Source organism: Capra hircus, chromosome 27 (genome assembly GCF_001704415.2).
Source record: "Capra hircus breed San Clemente chromosome 27, ASM170441v1, whole genome shotgun sequence".
In the NCBI taxonomy this organism is placed as follows: Eukaryota; Metazoa; Chordata; class Mammalia; order Artiodactyla; family Bovidae; genus Capra; species Capra hircus.
In genome coordinates, this window is record NC_030834.1 from 17167113 (window position 1) to 17186996 (window position 19884).

At 39.1% G+C, this 19884-nt stretch overlaps 1 protein-coding gene across 6 annotated transcripts in view; it reads right to left on the minus strand.

Moving 5' to 3' along the window:
* The window catches only part of NRG1 (neuregulin 1), a 236478-nt gene that overhangs the window by 180667 nt on the left and 35927 nt on the right, over window positions 1-19884 (minus strand). For all 6 annotated transcript variants that reach the window (XM_018042028.1, XM_018042030.1, XM_018042027.1 and 3 more), the window contains exon 2: window positions 3107-3284. In XM_018042028.1, the coding sequence (XP_017897517.1) occupies window positions 3107-3284 (178 nt within the window). The remainder of the gene's footprint in view (window positions 1-3106; window positions 3285-19884) is intronic.

The window sequence follows — 19884 nt, forward strand, 5'->3', positions numbered from 1 at the left end:
TGTCTGAGCCTATGAAGCCAACATGAAAAAGCCTTTCTGAATACTAATGACACTTTTACATGTCATCCAAGCCATGTAACAGATTAGTTCTTCACCTATACATGTGCTCTTTTAGAACCATTTTCATTCCGGGGAGTCTCTCTCTTTTTTCTTGTTGTTCCTTTTTGTCATCTTATTTACCCAACCAACTCAGCTTCTTCTCTTCAGGTATCCTCACCTTAAATCCCTGCAGTCCGCAGCTGCTTTGTTCTGTTCCTTCAGCCTGGATAATCCGGCTCTCCTTCCCTCCCTCCTCCCCTTCTTTCTAGGAAGCCTCCACAGTCCAGGACTGGGTCCCCTCCACCGTCCTTGTGAGTACCTTTCTAAAGCATCCTGTGATCGTTGCTATCATCGAATTTAAAACTGAGAATTATAACTGCTTGTATTTCCCTTCCCCACTTGAGACCAAGCCTCTGAGACAGCACGTACTTCTTGTTCATCTCTCTGGACCCAGCTTCTAGCCTAGGGCCAACACATAGCATCTTATCCAAGGAAGGGCAAAATTTCACTCTTTCACTGGCCCAACTCAATTGGCCTCTTTATTGTCCTATAAACAGAACCTGCTACTGCTACTCTATAACCCATCCTACCCATCCAGGGGGACTCTCTTTAGCAGAGTCAAATCCACCCCCTCACAGTGACTCCTGAAGCTCCTGGGGTCTTCCCCACTTCCCAACTCCCATGGCACTTAGCATCAGTAACCTGCAATTCAGTGCTTAGTTTTACTGTTTGATATTAGTGTTAGCTATTTTGTTTCCCTAATTATTAATAAATTTTAACTTCCCACAAGGTAGACTTTACCTCAGCATAAATAATCACATTTTTAGACCACTATTTATAAATAGATGGGCTGCTTAAAAATCCTGAAGCCCCCCAGCCCTAACAGGGTTTCAGCACCTGATTGCTTCATATACGGCTGTACTAGATAATCTCTCTACAATCTTTCAATGCCTTGAGTATAAAACGCCCTAGTATTCTTTCATCATTTCTAGCATATAAGCTTTTCATGGGCTCTTAAATATTTTTGCTCTCAAATAATAGCCACATAGAAACAAATGAGACATCACTCCACTTATGCAGAAAACTGTTTCTTACTAACCTGGCTAATTGACGAAAAACAAAACAGACACCAAAACCTAGCTAAAAGTAATTTTTCTTTGTTGTTAAACTTCTCAAAAAGAATCATGCTTATTTTTTCAAGTTGCTCTCTGTCCTCCCTTCCCCACATGGACACATGCGATAAAATATGTCTGCTTTCCATTTTTAAAGAAGGAATGAAACATTAGGGAATCTGAGACATTGATTTGTGTTCCAGCTTATTCATAGCTAGTTGGGTGACTCAAGGAAAGAGAACAGTTTTTTGACCCTTGATTTCTTAACCTGCAAAATGAGTCACCACGAGCAGTAAACTGACCTTACTACTAGGGGAAAATTGTTAAAAAACCAAACAAATAAGATTATATACAAAAGCACTCTGTCACTTCACAGAATTTTTTTTTTTTTTTGGTATATTTGAAGTACCACCTGTTACAGTGATATTTCCTTCTGTATTATTCTTCCAAATAAAGACACTGTCCTGACACAATCAATAACAAGGATAAGCAGAGTAGTTACTAAAACCATAGAAACAGGAAAACATCCCTAATTATGGCTCTCACAGTCATTAGACACTTTGGTAAAATTAAATTCACTTCCCTTCTATCACTTTATATTTTCTGGCTCATGTGTGTTGATGTTTTTGGTATTTGCCCTATAAAATCAAAGTCTAGGAGGTGATTCTCATTGTTGCTTCATATATCATCTCTGGGATTTCACTGGAATCCTCTGAAGTGTAAGAAGAGAAAAAGGTCACCCTGGAGCTGTGAACCCCTATGATACGTGTCACATTGAGGAAAGGACTGTTCACAAGCAAAAACCCAAGACATTTAGCTCTTCTGTAATTTCAAAATGTAGTTTGAGGTTAGAAGTAAATGTTCTTAAATAAGGAGGGAAAAAATGAAGAAAAAAATAAATAAAAGAGCATCATTTTAGAGTAGGTATAGATAGAATACACAGATGTTATAGGGGGTCATATGAAGCCTTCCCAAACAGGGACCTCCTCAAGGAGGGCAGGAAAACTGAAGATTCTTGCTACTTAGGATTACTAGATGTTTTAATCTGCTCTCACGGTGATGGAGCTTAATAGAATTGTCAGTTACACATTAATTGTACATATTAAATTTACTTGAGAATAGTTCAGATTCAACTGATTATATTCTAACTCTTCACATGACGATACATGTTTAGTTGCTAAGTCGTGTTCGACTCTTGCAAACCCACAGACTGTAGCCTGCCAGGCTCCTCTGTCCATGAGATTCTCTAGGCAAAAATACTGAAGTGGGTTGCCATTTCCTTCTCCAGGGGATCTTCCCTACCCAGGAATTGAACCTGGGTCTCTTACATTGCAGGCAGATTCTTTCCCAACTGAGCTTGATTGTATAAGGCACAGGTATTTTATACAGGATTTTAGGATCTCATCTATTACTTACTACTACAATAGCTCCTATTAATATTTTTTACTTTTTAAAAAATTCTTGATTTTAATTATTTTTTTAATTTATTTTTTAATTGGAGTGTAACTGCTTTACCAGTATATGTTAGTTTTTCTGCTGCACAATGAAGTGAATCTGATATATATAGATATATAGATATATGTGTATATCCCCTTCTGCTTGGCCCTCCCTTGCTCCCGCCCCTCAGGTCATCACAGAGTACTGAGTTGAGCTGCCTGTGCTATACAGCGGCTTGCTATTATCTTCTCTCACCCCTTCTATTTCTAGCCACGTGTTACAGTTCTTTCCACATCCATCCTTCCTTTCTTTGTCCAGAAGTTGTAAGATGACATACTTTGAAATTCTTTCCTATATAATGACCCAATTTCTAGCCCCCATATAACGAAAAATGTTTTCACTTATCATGTATCCGGTTTGTTGACGGTATACTTATTTACTAAGCTGTTAGTAATTTTTATATTTTATACCACTGTATTGCTAGGCATGGCCTCTGCTGTGACATGCAGGATACTTACCCTGGCCTTTTCTGTATCTTGATGTTTTGTGGTTTGTTCTTTCGGCTTAATTCACTCCCATTTTTGAACCACTTGAACTTGAGAGAGGAGTATTCAGAACTGGTCTCACACCGAAGCACTAGTTTGGAACCTGCCACAGACTCCTGACTCTTCATCTCTTTCAAGCGGGGAGGCAAGGCTAAAAAAAAAAAAGAGAAGGAATAAAGTTCTGATCACATGGTAACCTTTCCAAGAGAAACATGTTCATTTTGGTGAGCCTGATCAAGAGACCATTCACAAAGGTTTTGCTAACTGAGAGAGAAAAGAAAAAAGGGGACGGGGGTGTCAGTCAAAATGTATCTCAGCTTAGAGAATAATAAAGATGCTCAGATAAAACATATACAGGGGGAAAAAGAGAACTTAGGTTATAAAATTATTCTTTGAAACAGACACACAGATATAAAGAAGAAACTAGCGGTCACCAGTGGGGAAAGGGAAGCAGAGAGGAGCAATATATCTGTAGATGATTAAGAGGTACAAACTATTAGGCATAAAATAAGCTACAAGGACATATTGTACAACACAGGGGGCATAGCCATTATTTTATAATAATTATAAAATATAGTGAAAGTGTTGGCCGCTCAGTCGTGTCCAACGCTTTTTGACCCCATGGACTAAAGTCCACCAAGCTCCCCTGCCCATGGGATTCTCCAAATAAGAATACTGGAGTGGGTTGCCATTTCCTTCTCCAGGGGATCTTCCCCACCCAGGGATCAAATCCCGCTCTCCTGCATTGCAGACAGATTTTTACTGTCCAAGCCACCAAAGAAGCATAAAGCATAAAATATAGTACACCATTTAAAAACTGTGAATCACTACATTGTACATCAAGTCTACTTCAATAAAAATCTATTCTTTAAAAATATTCTAAAAAATACATATATATATATATATATACATATATATATTCAAGATAGTTTTTCCATCTTTACATCCTCTGGTACTATTAAAAATCCTGAAGACTGGTCATTTCAAAGAATCAAAATCTTATGCTAAAGAACAGGTAACTGGGCCATTATTTCTACAGCACAGTCACATCCCAGATCACAATTAATCTGCATGACAGGCCTGTGAATAGGTACAACAGGTATCACACACATTTTTTCAAATAGGAAGCTTATTTTCAGAGACAGGTAAGTGTCTCTTGTCCACGGTTACAACACTCTGGAGAGTCAGAGTTAGACTATGCTATCAACAGTAGTAATCCAGAGAACAAAGAGTACTCATCAATCTTAACACTCATTTCTTCAAGACAGGGATTCTTTGGTGACATCACTCTTCTTTGGTGACAACACTTATTGGGTCTACAGATACTCTCCCACAAACAACAAATGGCCTTTCCAGAAGACCACCACACTCCCATCAGATTATCAGTTTGATTGGAGTTCCCCCTTATAAATCTTCTCAACAGAGATGGGAGAACGCTTATATTGTGCATTAATTTATAGGACACTTTATGTGGCTCAGCTGGTAAAGAATCTGCCTGCAATGTGGGAGACCTGGGTTCGGAAGATCCCCTGGAGAAGGAAAAGGTAACCCACTCCAGTATTCTGGCCTGGAGAATATCACGGACTGTATAGTCCATGCGGTTGCAAAGAGTCGGACATGACTGAGTGACTTTCAGTCACTCATTCGCTTATATTAAATGCTTACATACCATTATTATTTTAAGCAAGACTGCGCCAAAGAGTACCTATTCTCTACTGATATCTTTATGGATAAAATGTTAGAATATCTGAGATTTACTTCAGTATGAAATGGTAGTGGGGAATGTGCTCAGTTGCTTTAGTCATGTTCGACTCTTTGCAACCCTATGGACTGTAGCCCACCAGGCTCCTCTGTCCATGGAATTCTCCAGGTAAAAATACTGGAGTGTGTTGCCGTGCCCTCCTCTAGGGAGTCTTCCCAACCCAGGGATGGAACCTTAATCTCTGTATCACTGGCAGGCCAGTCCTTTACCACCAGTGCCCTCTGGGAAACCAGTGGGGAATGGTTAGGCATAAAAATGAAATAAATTCCCCAAGAAGTTGACTGTGGTAAGCCAGTCAATATATAGAAGCAGGGATTTAGTATACGATTCTTTTTTAAGATTTTTTTAAAACGCAGGCCATTTTTAAAGTCTTTACTGAATTTGTTACAATATTGCTTCTGTTTTATATTTTGTCTTTTTGACCAAAAGGAATATGGGATCTTAGCTGCCCAACCAGGGATTGAACCTTCACCCCGGCATTGAAAGGCAAAGTCTTAGCCACTGGACTGCCAGGGAAATTCCTACACTACTATATAGAATGTCTGGGGTTTTTTTTTTTTCCCCATAATAAAACAGTTTAAAAATAAAAGCATATCGAATGGATTTTCCTCTTCACACATAATTTCACTTAATCAACACTGCAGAAAGTGATGCCTCAACATCTCTGTTTCAATAGAGTCTTAGAAAAGCCAAGTACAAAGTCTATGTCTGCCCCAGTTCAGGACTTCACGTGAAGTTAATTCTTCAAATCCACCAGAGGAGACTGCACCTCTCAGATCCAGTGAGCAATTATTCACTGTGTACAGCATCAAGACTCCAAAGATGGCAATCAGAACCGTGTTAGGCACGCACAGGGAATGGTGTACCTCTCCCACTCTGCATATATTTATTTTTCCACAACTCTGCCCTTATGAAGAAAATCCCTCCAAAAATGTCAGGAATGAGTATATACATTTTCCATTAAATTACAGCAAAAACTATTTGAACACTGTGACTTCTTAACAGTGTTCCTACAATTACACATCCCCCTTTTTCTTATTAAGAGGGTGGGAGATAAGGTGGAGAAGCAGACACTGAATGTGAAGACACAGCAGCAAGTTAGAAAATGGAATCAATATTTCAGCTGTTCTTAGCCTCTGACACCTGATGATTTTCTCTGTTTTTTTTTTTTTTTTTTTGGACAGCTTGAAAATAAGATTTACTTCCTGAAGAGCTTTCCTAGGAGCCTTCCCTTTAAGATGTGGTCCACGAATTTCTGTTCTGGAGGTTTTAAAAAACAGACTAAATTCTCATCTATCTGGTATAGTATTTGTATATTCCTATTAATTCCTTAAGATCATTTTCAATTTTGTAAACCTAACAAAGGGTTTTAAATGATACCAAAAAACTGGTTTACATCTATTAAGAAAAATAAACCACCTCATTCTTTTATGTACAGATTAAAAGAACTAGTTTGAATTTTTGATGTTGTTTTCACTTAATTGTGTGTTTAGCTTGGCATACAGCCCAGATTCTCAAGGTTCAGTCCCTTGTGTCTATCCAAAATGTTCTAAACACAATATCTGAGATGTCCTTAATTCTCAATAAGTACCATGTTCCCTCACCTACCTCTCCATTCATTTGCTTACCAATACAGCCTGAATACAAATCTACCAGATTCTGTCATTTTGTTTGAAATCTTCATGAAATCTATTTGCATCTCTTTTTACTTTCTTGTCTCTTACTCTATTCCACTGTCTCTTTCTGTCGCCTCTCCTTCCCCATTACCCTCCTATCTTCATTTCTTTCTTTATTATGGCTTTAGTAAGAGTCTTGATTTCAAATGTGAGGAAACAATTGGACAAATTCAAACTGAGGGATATTTGACAAAACAGCTGGCCTAGGCTTCAGGAATATCAGTGTCATGAAAGATAAAAGACTGTGAAATTGATGTAGAATAAACGAGACTGACAAATGCGATAGGCTTTGACTAGTGATTGGATCTTGCTTCGGGGAAAAAACAGTTATAAGGAACCTTATCAGGACTACTAGGGAAATCTGAATAAAGGTCCTATATCAAAAGTAAGTTTCTCAAGTGTGATGACTGCATTGTGGTCATGCAGAAGAATGCCCTTGTTCTTAGGCAGTATTTGCTGAAATGTCATGATGTCTACAACTAAATGTCACATGATTCTGCAAATAAGGATATATACACATACACGCAGGTGTGCACACACTCTCACACACACAGAAAAGGGAGGAAAAGGAATATTGGTTTCTCTTAGCTTTCTTGCCTTTTTAATCTGATCTTTCTGCCATTAAAAAAGTCTCAAGCCTTCAGTAACTACTTTTGAAGTCTTGGCTAAATTTGTAGTCATTGAGATTCTTGGGAATATCTGTGCTGTAACTTACAAATGTAGCTCTTAAGATTATATTCTCCATTAAAATTCTGCAAGTGGTATGGCACTGAAGTCCTCCTGCATTCAACCTGATAACCATGACTTTGGGGCTTCAATCCCACTAGGTCCTTTGGTGGAAGGAAAACAATCTCTTATTTGGCAGGCCAACATATCTGCCCTCTCCTCTGGGGGTTCACATGCAAGACCGGTACCTCTTTGTCCTCAAGAGATGATATATGACATAATGAGGCACAGATCTTAAGAGGCAAGGCCTTTCGTAACTAGAATATCCACTCCTTAAGCTGACCCCAACATAGAAACATTTCTTCATGTTTGGGATTTGGATATACCTCTATTGATTAGCCAAAGCTTCTCTCTCTTGCATGTAGCTTCAAGACTGTCATAAGCACAGACGCTTCCAGCATCCCTGGAAGTCTACTTATAATGCCTCTGCTGTGTCTTCAGGAGAAACCAGCTACGATGTGAGGATACACAGCTTTTCAGAGAACAGCTGTTCTGAGGCATTAAAATTCTCCGTAAATGGAGAAACAAATCTGTGGCCGACTAACCCAGCCACACGACTGCACTGTCGGCCCCTGGGTATTCTGCGGTCAGTGATACCTTCTAGAAAAGTACCACATAAAGGTTCTCACTCACTCCAGGTGGAGCCCACGTGGAGACATCCTACAGTACTGGGCAACAACATACATTTTTTCTTTATTTCTTCTCACATAACCACCCTAATGGAATACCCCTGGATATTTCACAGACTCTTGATAAGTGTGCAAACTAATGTTGACGACACATGGTCTGTGTGCTTTCTCTCCTCTATTCATAATGAGGCAACTTTCAATAGAATCCATTTCCTTCCATTAGATTATAAAATAATACGTATATATTACTAGAATACATTTGAAAACTATGTATGTTTCTCACACATTTTATTCGCATAAAATAATCTCATTTATTTCGCTGAGAAAGCACTCCACCAAGCACTTTCTAAAATTCAGATATAACTTTATAAGACCACGGGTAGCTTCTAAACCATGGGCAATATTTTAAAGCGAGTACTTGGATTTTAAACCTGTTAAAAAAAAGGTACATGGCCTTCGATTCTTGTTTAAGAGTAAACAGCCTGTTAATTAACCACTGCTGTGTGTGCTAAGTCGCTTCAGCTGCGTTCAACTCTGTGCGACTCTGCGGACGGCAGCCCGCCAGGCTCTTCCGCCGTCCACGGGATTCCAGGCAAGAACACTGGAGTGGGTTGCCATTTCCCCCTCCAGGGGATCTTCCCGACCCAGGGATCGAACTTGTGTCTCTTATGTCCACCTGCACTGGCCTGCAGCGCCCCTGGGAAGCCCTAATTAAAAATTGATTGAAGGTAAACACAACGCTAAGTTACTGCTTCCAATGTAGTAAAGGATCTGAACATCTTTGGGATGATTTAATTGTATTTGGTCTACCACAGTTCATAATTCTGCGTTCACTGTGATTCTGGGAGGCAGCATTTCCACACCCTGAAACAATTTAATGACAGAGCAAGTTTTAAACAGTCATTGCCTAAATCTACTTCAAACTTGCTTGACATTAATATGATCCTAGCCACACCCTTAGAAATGTATCAACCGAGACAGACATTAAAGTGCAAAAAGGAGCAGCCTATAAAAATAGAAACCCCCAAACACTCAGAGCGATGCCACACACTTTACAGGCACTTGTTTTTACAGGCTTTAAGTGTTTTACAGGGCTTTAAAAGATCACAAACATACTCTTCCGACTCTAAGTCAATGCAAGCAGGTATGACTGTATACCTTAAAAGTCTATTTTTGCATGTCTACATTTTTTATTTGATACGTCGTACAATGGAGAAAAAGAAAAACCGTGGCAGTAACCCCAAAGCAATTATTTTACATGCTGACCACACAAAAATTGAAGGCACGAAGCTTGTTTATTCCAATTCTTTAATGTGTGAATGAGTATTTGTGATACAGGTGAAGAAGAACTATCCATCTAAGCAATCCTCTCATTTTACTTGTCTACTGGGTACTTATTTTTTTTAATATGTTCAATACTGCTATTATCAAATATTGTACTGTACTGTTAAGAACAAAGAATGCATTTTAGCATGTGTGTGCTGATGAGGTATGCAGATATCATGGGACACTAGACGAATTGTTTCTTTTCTTTGGATGTCCTGACGGTGCAAAACTAGCTCATAACTCTCCACGTTTGACTGTACAGTTAAACTGAAGAGCCTTGACACTGATCAAATTAAACAGGAAACCTGCAAAATAGTATCAAGTCACTGTGAGCTTTCAGCTACGACCCCCAGTGAAGTCTTCCGCACATAAAACAATTTAAAAGCCTGATACCACACAGGTGCAGATCTCACAGTGAAAACTGGTGACTGACAATGATGTTAGTTAAGGAAAGCCACATGAATATCATGAATGAGTCTTCTACACAGAAGGATGCCCTGTTTTTTATAGTCATGTTAGAGGTAAATAAGTGACTGAGGAAAGTCTCTACAAGTCCTTTATTGAGAAAATTATGGTCACAACGTACAGAATGGATAAAGTTTATTATACTTAGTCATCTGGTCTTCTCTTCTGAATTGTACTCACAAATTTGACTAAAAAAGGGAAAACTTATCAGGTTTATATTTTGTAAATATAATTGTGTATAAGGCTGCAAGGTCAAGCAGCAATGGTATTTCACAATACACCTAGGATTAAAATCACTGCTACTGAGGCAGTGTGTAGTCTTAAGTTATGTTAGGGACCATCTCACAGGTCACCATTTGCTGCCACATGTGGTGACTTAAGGCTCACGCTGCCTCAAGTCCAGCTGAATCATCCTCCAGATAGTTTGTCCCTAACTGAAGTTAACTAGAGGTCCCTGTGAGCCTAAATGGAAACCTGTTATGTGTCCCTGTGTATTCAGCAAGGATATTTGGAGAAGGAGATAAAGCATACGGGTACCTCCACTTGTGAGAAAGTCACTATATAAAGTTCAGGGGTTTATTACAAGATATTCTCGAGCTTACGCCATACCACTGGCAATAAACTAAACCAGTCAACATACTAAGACTAGGCTTCAAAATATAGTTAAGATAGTTGGACCCAGAAATACCATTTTAGCAGTTCTATGCCCAACTCCTTATACTAGGATGAATGTGTATCACCAAATAATATCTTTACAAGCATTTGGAACAATCCTCATTACATATGCATGGAACATGTCATTATACAACATATTATAATACAATAAATTCGGGAGCAAAATTTCAGCATTTTACTTCTCTTATTCACAATGGTAGGACCACTAAGGCAGAGTTGGCTTCTTACTAGTGTTAACCTTCATCTCTCAAGCATTTCAGTCTTCAGTGGGGCTTTTCACATAGAGACTTGCACAAAGTTCCACATCCCCCAGTTCACTGCTACAAACTGACTGTAACAGCAGGATTCTTTTAAATGTTCCTTTTGAAGATATGAGCCACAACCAGCCCAGTCAAAAACTATGTTCACTCTTCTTTTTTTTTTGGTTGCTCAGTCATGTTCGACTCTTTGTGACCCATTGGATTGTAGCCCACCAGGCTCCTCCATCCATGGGATTTTCCAGTCAAGAATACTGGGGTGGGTTGCCATTTCCTTCTCTGGGGGATCTTCCTGACCCAGGGATCGAACCTGCATCTCCTGCGTCTCCTGAATTGCAGGCAGATTCTTCATCTACTGAGCCACTGGGGAAGCCCATGCTTACTCTAAGGCCACAGAAAAGGACTGATCACATTCTACAGCTGAACATCACATCCGCAGGCTGCACTAAAGAGCACATATACAAACAGAGGGCCATTTAAGGAATCTGCTGCTACCCAATCAAAGGAGGGGCAGGAGCAGTCCTGAGCAGGTGGTCACAGTCCCTGTGTGGAGGCTCAGGCTTGTGGTGGTGGTGGTGGTGATGGGTCCATTTTGGCTGGCACTATAATCCAGACATCCAAATGTCCAGCGTAGTGTTAGTCTCAGTTGTGTCCAACTCTTTGTGACCCCAGGGACTGTATAGCCTGCCAGGCTCCATTTCCCAGGCAAGAATACTGGAGTGGGTTACTATGTCCTTCTCCAGGGGATTTTCCTGACTCAGGGATCGACCCCACAAATCTCGTGCCTTCTGAACTGCAGGCAGATTCTTTACCCGCTGAGCCACTGGAGAGGCCAGTAAACATCCAGATGTCCAAGTGTATTGGACACACGGGATCTCAAGGACTTAGCACAAAATGTCCTTGCTGAAAACACTAAGTAGAAGCAAGGATCTAGAAGATACTGATCAAGAAGAGATCCAGGACCAAATATTACTTCAGAACCCACACCCAGTTTCTCAGAAAGGCTTTTTTAAAATTTGAGATCAAAGGGCCCCACTGACATTATTTTCATTTTTATGCATTCCACTGGATCAGGACTCTTATGCTCTCTGCCACATGACGCTAATAAAAAGGAAATGTAAATCTAACTGGAAAATGGTCAAAAAGGCATTCCTGCCTTGACTTTGCCATTTTTACATCCTCCTGGATTTCTCTCATCTGGTCATCGTCGTTAAAATGTCCTCTACTGGCGGCAGCGACAGAGGCGCAGACATAGAAAACAGACTTAGGGCCACGGGGGGTGAGGGGGGAAGGAGAGGGTGGGACAAATGGAGAGGCAGCTGGAAACATACACATTACCATATGGAAAGCAGATATCAGTGGGGATTTGCTGTATGACTCAGGGGACTCAAGCCAGGACTCTGCGACAGCCTAGAGGGGTAGGACAGGAGGTTCCAGAGGGAGGGGACATATGTATACCTATGGCTAATTTACGTTGAGGTATGGCAGAAGCCAATACTGTAAAGCAATTATCCTCCAATTAAAAATAAATTTAAAAAAATGTTTTCTACTTGATTCCTGCCTCAGCTAAGACCCCAGTCATCGCAACCACATTCCTTCCCATCTCCTTTAATGCACCTTATGTCAGAGGCTCCCGCAGAGGCAAGGCTGTTATTCCACTTTAAGAAGAACAAACATTTTAATATGATCTCCTCTGCTTTCAAATCAAAGTTGATCAACTGTCTTCATCAAGTGACCCCAGTCTACAAGGTCTAAATTTGCCATTTCCCTCTTCCTTATTCCTTGTACGTATTTCATATAAAGTGGATAACCATTCTTTCCATTTTACAGGTGAGGATAGGGGGGTTATGCCAACATTTGTATAAGGTCACAAGGCTGTCAAGAAGCAGACAAGGATTTAAAGCCAGGACAGCTGACAAAAATCTAGGAACTATTATTTCATTTCATAGCCTCCACAGTAATTTTATGTTTCTTACAATCAGATCATCTCTCCATAAATGTGTGAGAGATTTACAACACTGTACAATTCTACAAGGGCAATAAGCACAGATTTACTAGGTAAGATAATTTTTCAACCTGAAAAATTAATATTATGTTTGCTGAAATTAGCAGTCTTCATTTTCTATACAGCTCTATAGGGCTGTGCCCAGTATTTCATAGTGAAGGTCAAAGACAAAACTATAAAACTACTATAATAGTGGTTTCAAGACTTACAAGGTGAAGTTACAGTAAGGTCCTCATATAGTACTTTCAACAATAAATTCCTTTAGACTAATAATAGCTAACACTGGTTGAGTAACCTAGTATGTATTAAATATCAAGCACTGTCTGTCCTAAGAACATCATGTTTATTAAGTCTTTTAAGTTTTGTTACAATTCCAGGAGCTATGTGCATTATTCCAATTTACAGACAACCAAACAGAAACAGAGAAGTAAAGCAACCTCCCGCAGTCATGGAGCTGGCACACTGGGGCGCCAGTACCTGGACCCCAGAAGTCTGATCCAGAGCTCATGCTCTTTTCATCGATGTGGATCATTTTTACAGTTTTTATTAATTTGTTACAATATTGTTTCTTTTTTTTTTTTTTGCCAAGAGACCTTCGCTCCCAAACCAGAGATGGAACCCACATCCCCTGTATTGGAAGGTGAAATCTTAACCACTGCATTGCCAAGGAAGCCCCAGCTCCTGCTTTTAACTCCTAGGCAACCAACTGAACAATTTGCTCTGTCCAACAGGTTTATAAGTCAAAGGTAAGATTTATCTTATTGATGTATTAAGAGTGCCCTGATTAAATCCTGGCATACACCCCATGATAGATCATTTCTGCATATTCCAAGTATAAAACATATAGTCTGGGGGAGAAAGTGGAGATAAGCGGATATGAAAATGGCTATCTCTTCTAAGCTACCTTGATGATTTATGGGGAAATAAGACAGAATACTTAAAAATGGTATGATACAAATATATATATATATTTTTAAACTATGCAATTGCCTATCATCCCCCAAATGCCATAAGGGTGGAGCACACTGCGTCTCACTCCAGTGCTGTCTCACTCACTGGAACGAGACAGCTCCCACGTGGGAACCCAGCACCGAGGGTCTGAAGAGATTACTGATGCTCCATCAAGGTGTAAAGGCAAGTGGCCTTGGCCATGGAATCTGGAGCCAATCACAGCAGCGGCACCGTTGTCGGCAGCTTTAAGGTAAGTGTTCAACAGGCCTGCCTGATTAACGCTGTCACCACAGCTGCCCCAATTACAAGAGAATCTCACCCAGGAACATGGAGAAGCTATGCTGCAAGCCTCATTTATGGCCATCAACACACAGGGTTAAATGGATCCATTATAATCTGACCTAACTGACATACAGCAAATTTCATTTGACATGTTTGTAAATTTGATCTTTTCTGTTGTCAAAAACTATTTTTTTTTCTTTTTCATTTGCTATCCATACCTGCCATATTTATCTCCAACATGCCACTTAAACAGAGACTTCGAGAAATATCCGGTTACTGAGAATTTGATATTATATTTATTTATTTTCTTATGGTAATGGAAAATGTGCTTTCTGATGTGCTTAAGTAAATTTTAGACAGGAACATGACCTTGAAGTGTCCATATTAATATTAATTAATATTCAGAATAACAATCATTTAATTAACAGATGTCACTAAAATTCTTTTTATCTTTTGAGAGAACCTCATTCAGATGTTCTAAACTGGATAAAATTCCCAGGTAAGATGAGTAGGTGCACACATGATTAGAAGTAGTTTTAAAGAATAACAGCTGTGGGAAAACTTTGAAGCACTGCATCAAACATAAAACAATGCTTTGGAACAAAGCCCTAATTTATACCAATAATAGCACCCCATCGTCTACTTTTCACATAGCCCCTTAAAACCTGAATTGAAGAAGAAAACACGTTAGCAGAGCTAATCACAAAATCAGTGTGTCCTTTCAGGACCTTGAAAGTGTCTTCCTTTGTAATTTAGGCAGGTCAGCTTTTCTGGTAACCATGTTTCTGACTTCTTTTTTTTTTTTTTCAAATTCACGGATAACTTATTAAAGTGAATGACACTAAAAAGTGAATGCCAGGATCGAAGGGAAGCTTCTTGACGCACTGAAGCCAACCAGATCAAAGTTAAATTTCTCTATGCTCTGCTCACTACAGTTAAATAACCAGCTTTGCATCCTTCCTTAAGTAGGGCCCAAGTCTGACTTTGGAGTATCTTCAAAGCTTGTGTAGCTTTAAAGACTTTTCTTCGTAGTTTTAAGCTGGTCCACAGACAATCTAACAGCTGAATCCTTATCATTTTACTGCTCTCCCACAGGAAAGGTTAAGAAAGGCGAGTTTCTTATCTTAGGGTTCCCAGTGTCATGAATTTGTTGAGGAGACAGAAAATGACCAGAGTCAAAGAAACAGATCGTTTACAGTAAGAAAATGCTACATCATTGATTATCAAAAGCAGCCTAATGCTGTGACCCACCTAACAGAGCTACAAGGCTGTGATACCCTCCTGCACCGTCCTTGGAAGTCAAAGGATCAGATCAGAGTGAAAGGAGGCCGGTTATAGACAACACACACAATCAAAATAAGGGAGGTTAGAATTCATAGTTTCCCTTATTGGGCATAAAAAATTAGCTCACTAAAGCATCTCTTGAAAGTACAAATGAGCTGCTTTCTATACCTTCTGAGAGAATCCACTGGTTTCTAAATTGCAATTGAATCTTCTCAGCGCAAAGATTCACACATATTGCATAAAATGAAGCTTACTGAGCATGACAACATGTGACTTTCACTTCCTCCATAGGGACAAGCACGCCACTAGAAAGGCTCTTGTTTTGGTTGTTTTTATTTAGGAAGCAGTTTAATTGGCTTCTTGGCTAATAGTTTCTAGCTCATGAATTTAAATAACTAAACTCCACATATAACATCCTGTGCTACTGCTCATAGATTTTTATAGTCTCCTTGAATAGCAAGAATCAGGAGTTTGCAAATTCAGAGTCTAAGGCTTGTTTGGTCTGTGGGACCAGAGAGGTACTCTGAAACTCAATCATCTTATCCTTAAAAGAAGTAAGAGGGGACTTCCCTGGTGGTCCAGTGGTTAAGACTCTGCTTCCAATGCAGAGCTCAAGGGTTCAATCCCTGGTCTGGGAATAAGATCCCACATGCTGTGCGGTGTGGTCAAAAAAAGGCGGGGGGGGCAATTATAGTCCAATAAAAAATTAATAAGAAGAAGGAGGCTCTGGGCACTAGATCTGCTGTATCTATTTCATACAGCTGTAAAAATCTAATGAAAGATGGTGGTGAAAACATTTTGCATCTTTAAAATAATTACTTTTCATTCTTAGTGCTGATTTGACTGCCAGCATCCATAAATCATCTGAAAAGTAAAAAAATACTAGCTCATATGAATCCAAATGGCACCTAATCATATAATTAACAGCTGAAAAACTGCATGTAGCTATGGTCATTCCTCAAGACAAAAAAAAAAGCACCTGGAAACTATCAAGAAGGGTCACTAAAATGTTCAAAGGGAAGGGCTGCCAATGTAAAGAAATAGACTAAACATTCTAGGAACCTAAAGATTGATACAAGGAAGGCCAGGAAAGGAAAACAATGGGTCTTTAAAGTCATAAAAATTTTAGATTCATAGAATACTACAATGAGTGGAAAACCCTCCAAGCATAAAGCAAGAAGATTTAGAATAAAAAAGGAAATGAAGCACTTAGATGTGTGATTTCATTTTAGCAAGAAAGGTTATAGTCAAGATGGCAAAATCTGAATAAGGCCTAAAGTTTAGCTAATGGCACTGTACCAATGTTAATTTTCAGTGTTGATCAATACACCAAGGGAATAAGGAGCTGGATGAAGAGTATATAAGAACTGTGTCCTATCTTTGCAACTCTCCAATAAATCTAAATTACACCTTTCCCAAAATATATTCAAGATGACCAGCCCAAGTGAAGTATTTTTTGGATAGTAAGTTAAAGGTCCCTCTTCTGTGTTCCCATAAATCCATTATTATTCCATTTAATACAATGCATTTTATCTTAATAAGTATTTGTTTTAACCAGGAGAGAGAAGACTCCTTTACATCATGAACTTTTTCTTTTAATTCATTTTTTATCCTAGTAACTAGCACAGTGCCCAATAATATTTGCTGAACAGGAAAATGAATAAAGTAATAAAGTCAGTACAGGAGTCAAATACTTCATATCAAATGAGCTACTTGTTTCTCTCTGATGCACAGATTTATGCAAAAACACCTTAGTGTTTGCAAAACACTTGTTGATGCAAAAACACCTTACTAGATCATGTACCTTTCCTACTCATACAATATGAACCTATTACATCATCTTTTAGCCAAACACATTAGAATACTCCTGAAAAGACCTTCTGAAATCCAACTAGTAGCCAGATACTGGCTCATTCATAGAGATGGCCAGCTTTATTCTCTTAGATAGTTCTCAATTTCCATTCTTTCAACCAATATTATTGAGTATGTATTGAATGGTTTGTGTTGTTGAGGCGCTGAGTCACATCTGATTCTCTTGCAACCCCATGGACTGTAGCCTGCCAGGCTCCTCTGTCTGTGGGATTTCCCAGGCAAGAATATTGGAGTGAGTTCCCATTTTTCTCCTCCAAGGCATCTTTTCAACCCAGGGATTGAACCTACGTTGGCAGATTGACTTTTTACCACTGAGCCACCAGAGAAGCCGATTTGAATGGATGTTACTGTTTTAAGTACTCAAGAAACAAACGAATAAGAAGAACAAGAACCCTGCTCTCCACGGTGCTTACATCTGGGGTGGGGTCAGAGGATAAGACCCTGGTGCTGGGAAAGACTGAAGGCAGGAGGAGAAGGGGACGACAGAGGACGAGATGACTGGATGGCATCACTGACTCAATGGACATGAGATTGAGCAAGATCCAGAGATGGTGAAGGACAGGGAAGCCTGGTGTGCTGCAGTCCATGGGGTTGCAAAGAGTCAGGCACAACTGAGCAACTAAACAACAGCAACAGGTGTGGAGGGAGAGCCTATTAATCAATTAAGCTATGATAAAACTTCTCAAATTCTTTACCTATAGAATCTAAGAGCACTAAAAAATGTTGAAGGATCTATTTACTTTCAGCTTAGCCATGCAAAATAGCTCTCTTCTATTTAAATGGAAACTCTGAGAATTGATCATTAAATCTTAGTTACAACCAACTAATACTAATCAGTTAAACATAGCGCATTGGTAAAATGGCATATTGAAAGCTTTTCTTCATGGTAAAAAATTATTTTTCATATTAAAAAGAACTATCATGGAGACTTTCTCTACATAAATTATACTCTCAATATTTCATTATACTCTGTTACATTTTTACCACTAGATGACTCAATGTAAGTAGAGAAGTTTACTGGATAAAAGGTTGAGTCAGACAGACCTAAATTCAAATCCCATTATGCCACCATATACTACTTATGCAACCACGAGCAAATTGTTAAAGAATCCTTTAGACCTCAGTTTCTAAACATTCAAAACGAGATTATAACAGAAACTACCTCATAGGTCTGTTAAAAGGATTAAATAAGATGATGCATTTAAGCACTGAGCAGTCAGTGTCTATTGCAGTGCAAGCCCTCAATAAATGTTGGTAGATGTTCTTATTATATCGTTAAGTCTTCAGTAAGTTTCAGCAGTTTATAAAGTGTTCTAAATTAAAGTTTTTACAGTGATTGCCCACTTAGAGCTGAGACCAATGAAAGCACATTTCTTCCTTTGGTAGGTAGAATATTAACTCCTAAAGAAGTCTCAATCTTAATTCCTAGAGCCTGTGAATGGGTTGCCTCAAAAGGCAAGAGGGACTCTGCAGGTGGGATCAAGGTGAGGATCTTGAAGTGCGGAAATGATGCTGTATCACCAGTTCACCCAATCTACTCACGTGAATCCTTAAGAGCAAATACTATCCCCTAGGTGTCATTGGTAAAGGAATGGGCAGAGGTGTAATGTTGCTGGCTTTGTAGTCAGGGGGATGGGGACCTGAGCCAGGGAATGCAGGCAGCCTCTGGAAGCTGGAAATGCCAAGAAAACAGACTGCCTCCCAGAGCTTCTAGAAGGGAATGCAGCCTGGCCAACACTGATTTTTCGCCCAGTGAGACCTGTCTTCGAATTCTAACCTTCAGAACTTCAAGATAATAAACGTGTTGTTTTAAGCCTCTAAATTTGCAGTAATTAGCTACAGCAGCCATAGACACCTAATACAATTTCCAAAGAGAAACTGAGCCTATTGATCTTCCAGTATGAAGAGCTGGGCAACTCTATCTCAAGAAATGATAGATAGGACCTTTGTGTATAAAACTTGATAAATCGGGGTGAGTAGAACCACTAGCTGTGCATCATGTCACCCTTCATAACCTCCTACTCGGGGCCAGAGGGAGGATCCACACCAAAAGAATCACAGACCTCAAGGAACAGGGGTTGGAAACCACTCGGAGCTTAGGAACCAAGTTCAGTCCCAGAGACTGACCCCAACCAATCATGGCCCAGTTCACCATTCTCTCTCTTTCTGGACTCAGCTTCCTGTTCATAAAATGAAGAGGTCGGGTCATCTTTCAGTGCTGTTAAGCTCCAAAGTGAGTCAAGGAGACCTTTTCTTCTTCATGTACATAGCGTTTCAGGAATTTATGAGCAGAAAGTCATCGACCTAATTTTTATATTTAAACATGATTCATGAACTCTAGCATCCAATGACAATAGTATTGTCATACTACTAAAAAAGAGATGAAAGGACTTTTTAAAAAGTTTCCTTAAGAACCCAAACCTACATATCGGCAGAAATCGGCTTAAATTTGACAGTGAAGCTAACAAAATTATTTTTCAAGTAACTTTACTACTTAAGTAGCAGTAATTTTTTCTTGAATTTTGGAAAAAGTCATTTAGGGATTTTAATAAAAAGTTAAAACAAATCTTCAAACAAAAACTTTACAGATTAATATTATACTCACTTTTGATTCACTTTTTTATATGGCAGAAAATAGCACAACTGTAAAGCAATTATACATCAATTTTTAAAAAAGGATGGGTCAAAACATAATGTACATTACCAAGTTGTCTTTCAAAAATATAGGCAATTAGTTCATCCATTCTCCCATAAATATTAGAATATTATCACTTTTTAATATACGTGAATTTAATAGGTGAAAATGAAGCCTCGTTCTTGTCTTTTTTTTTTTTAATTTGG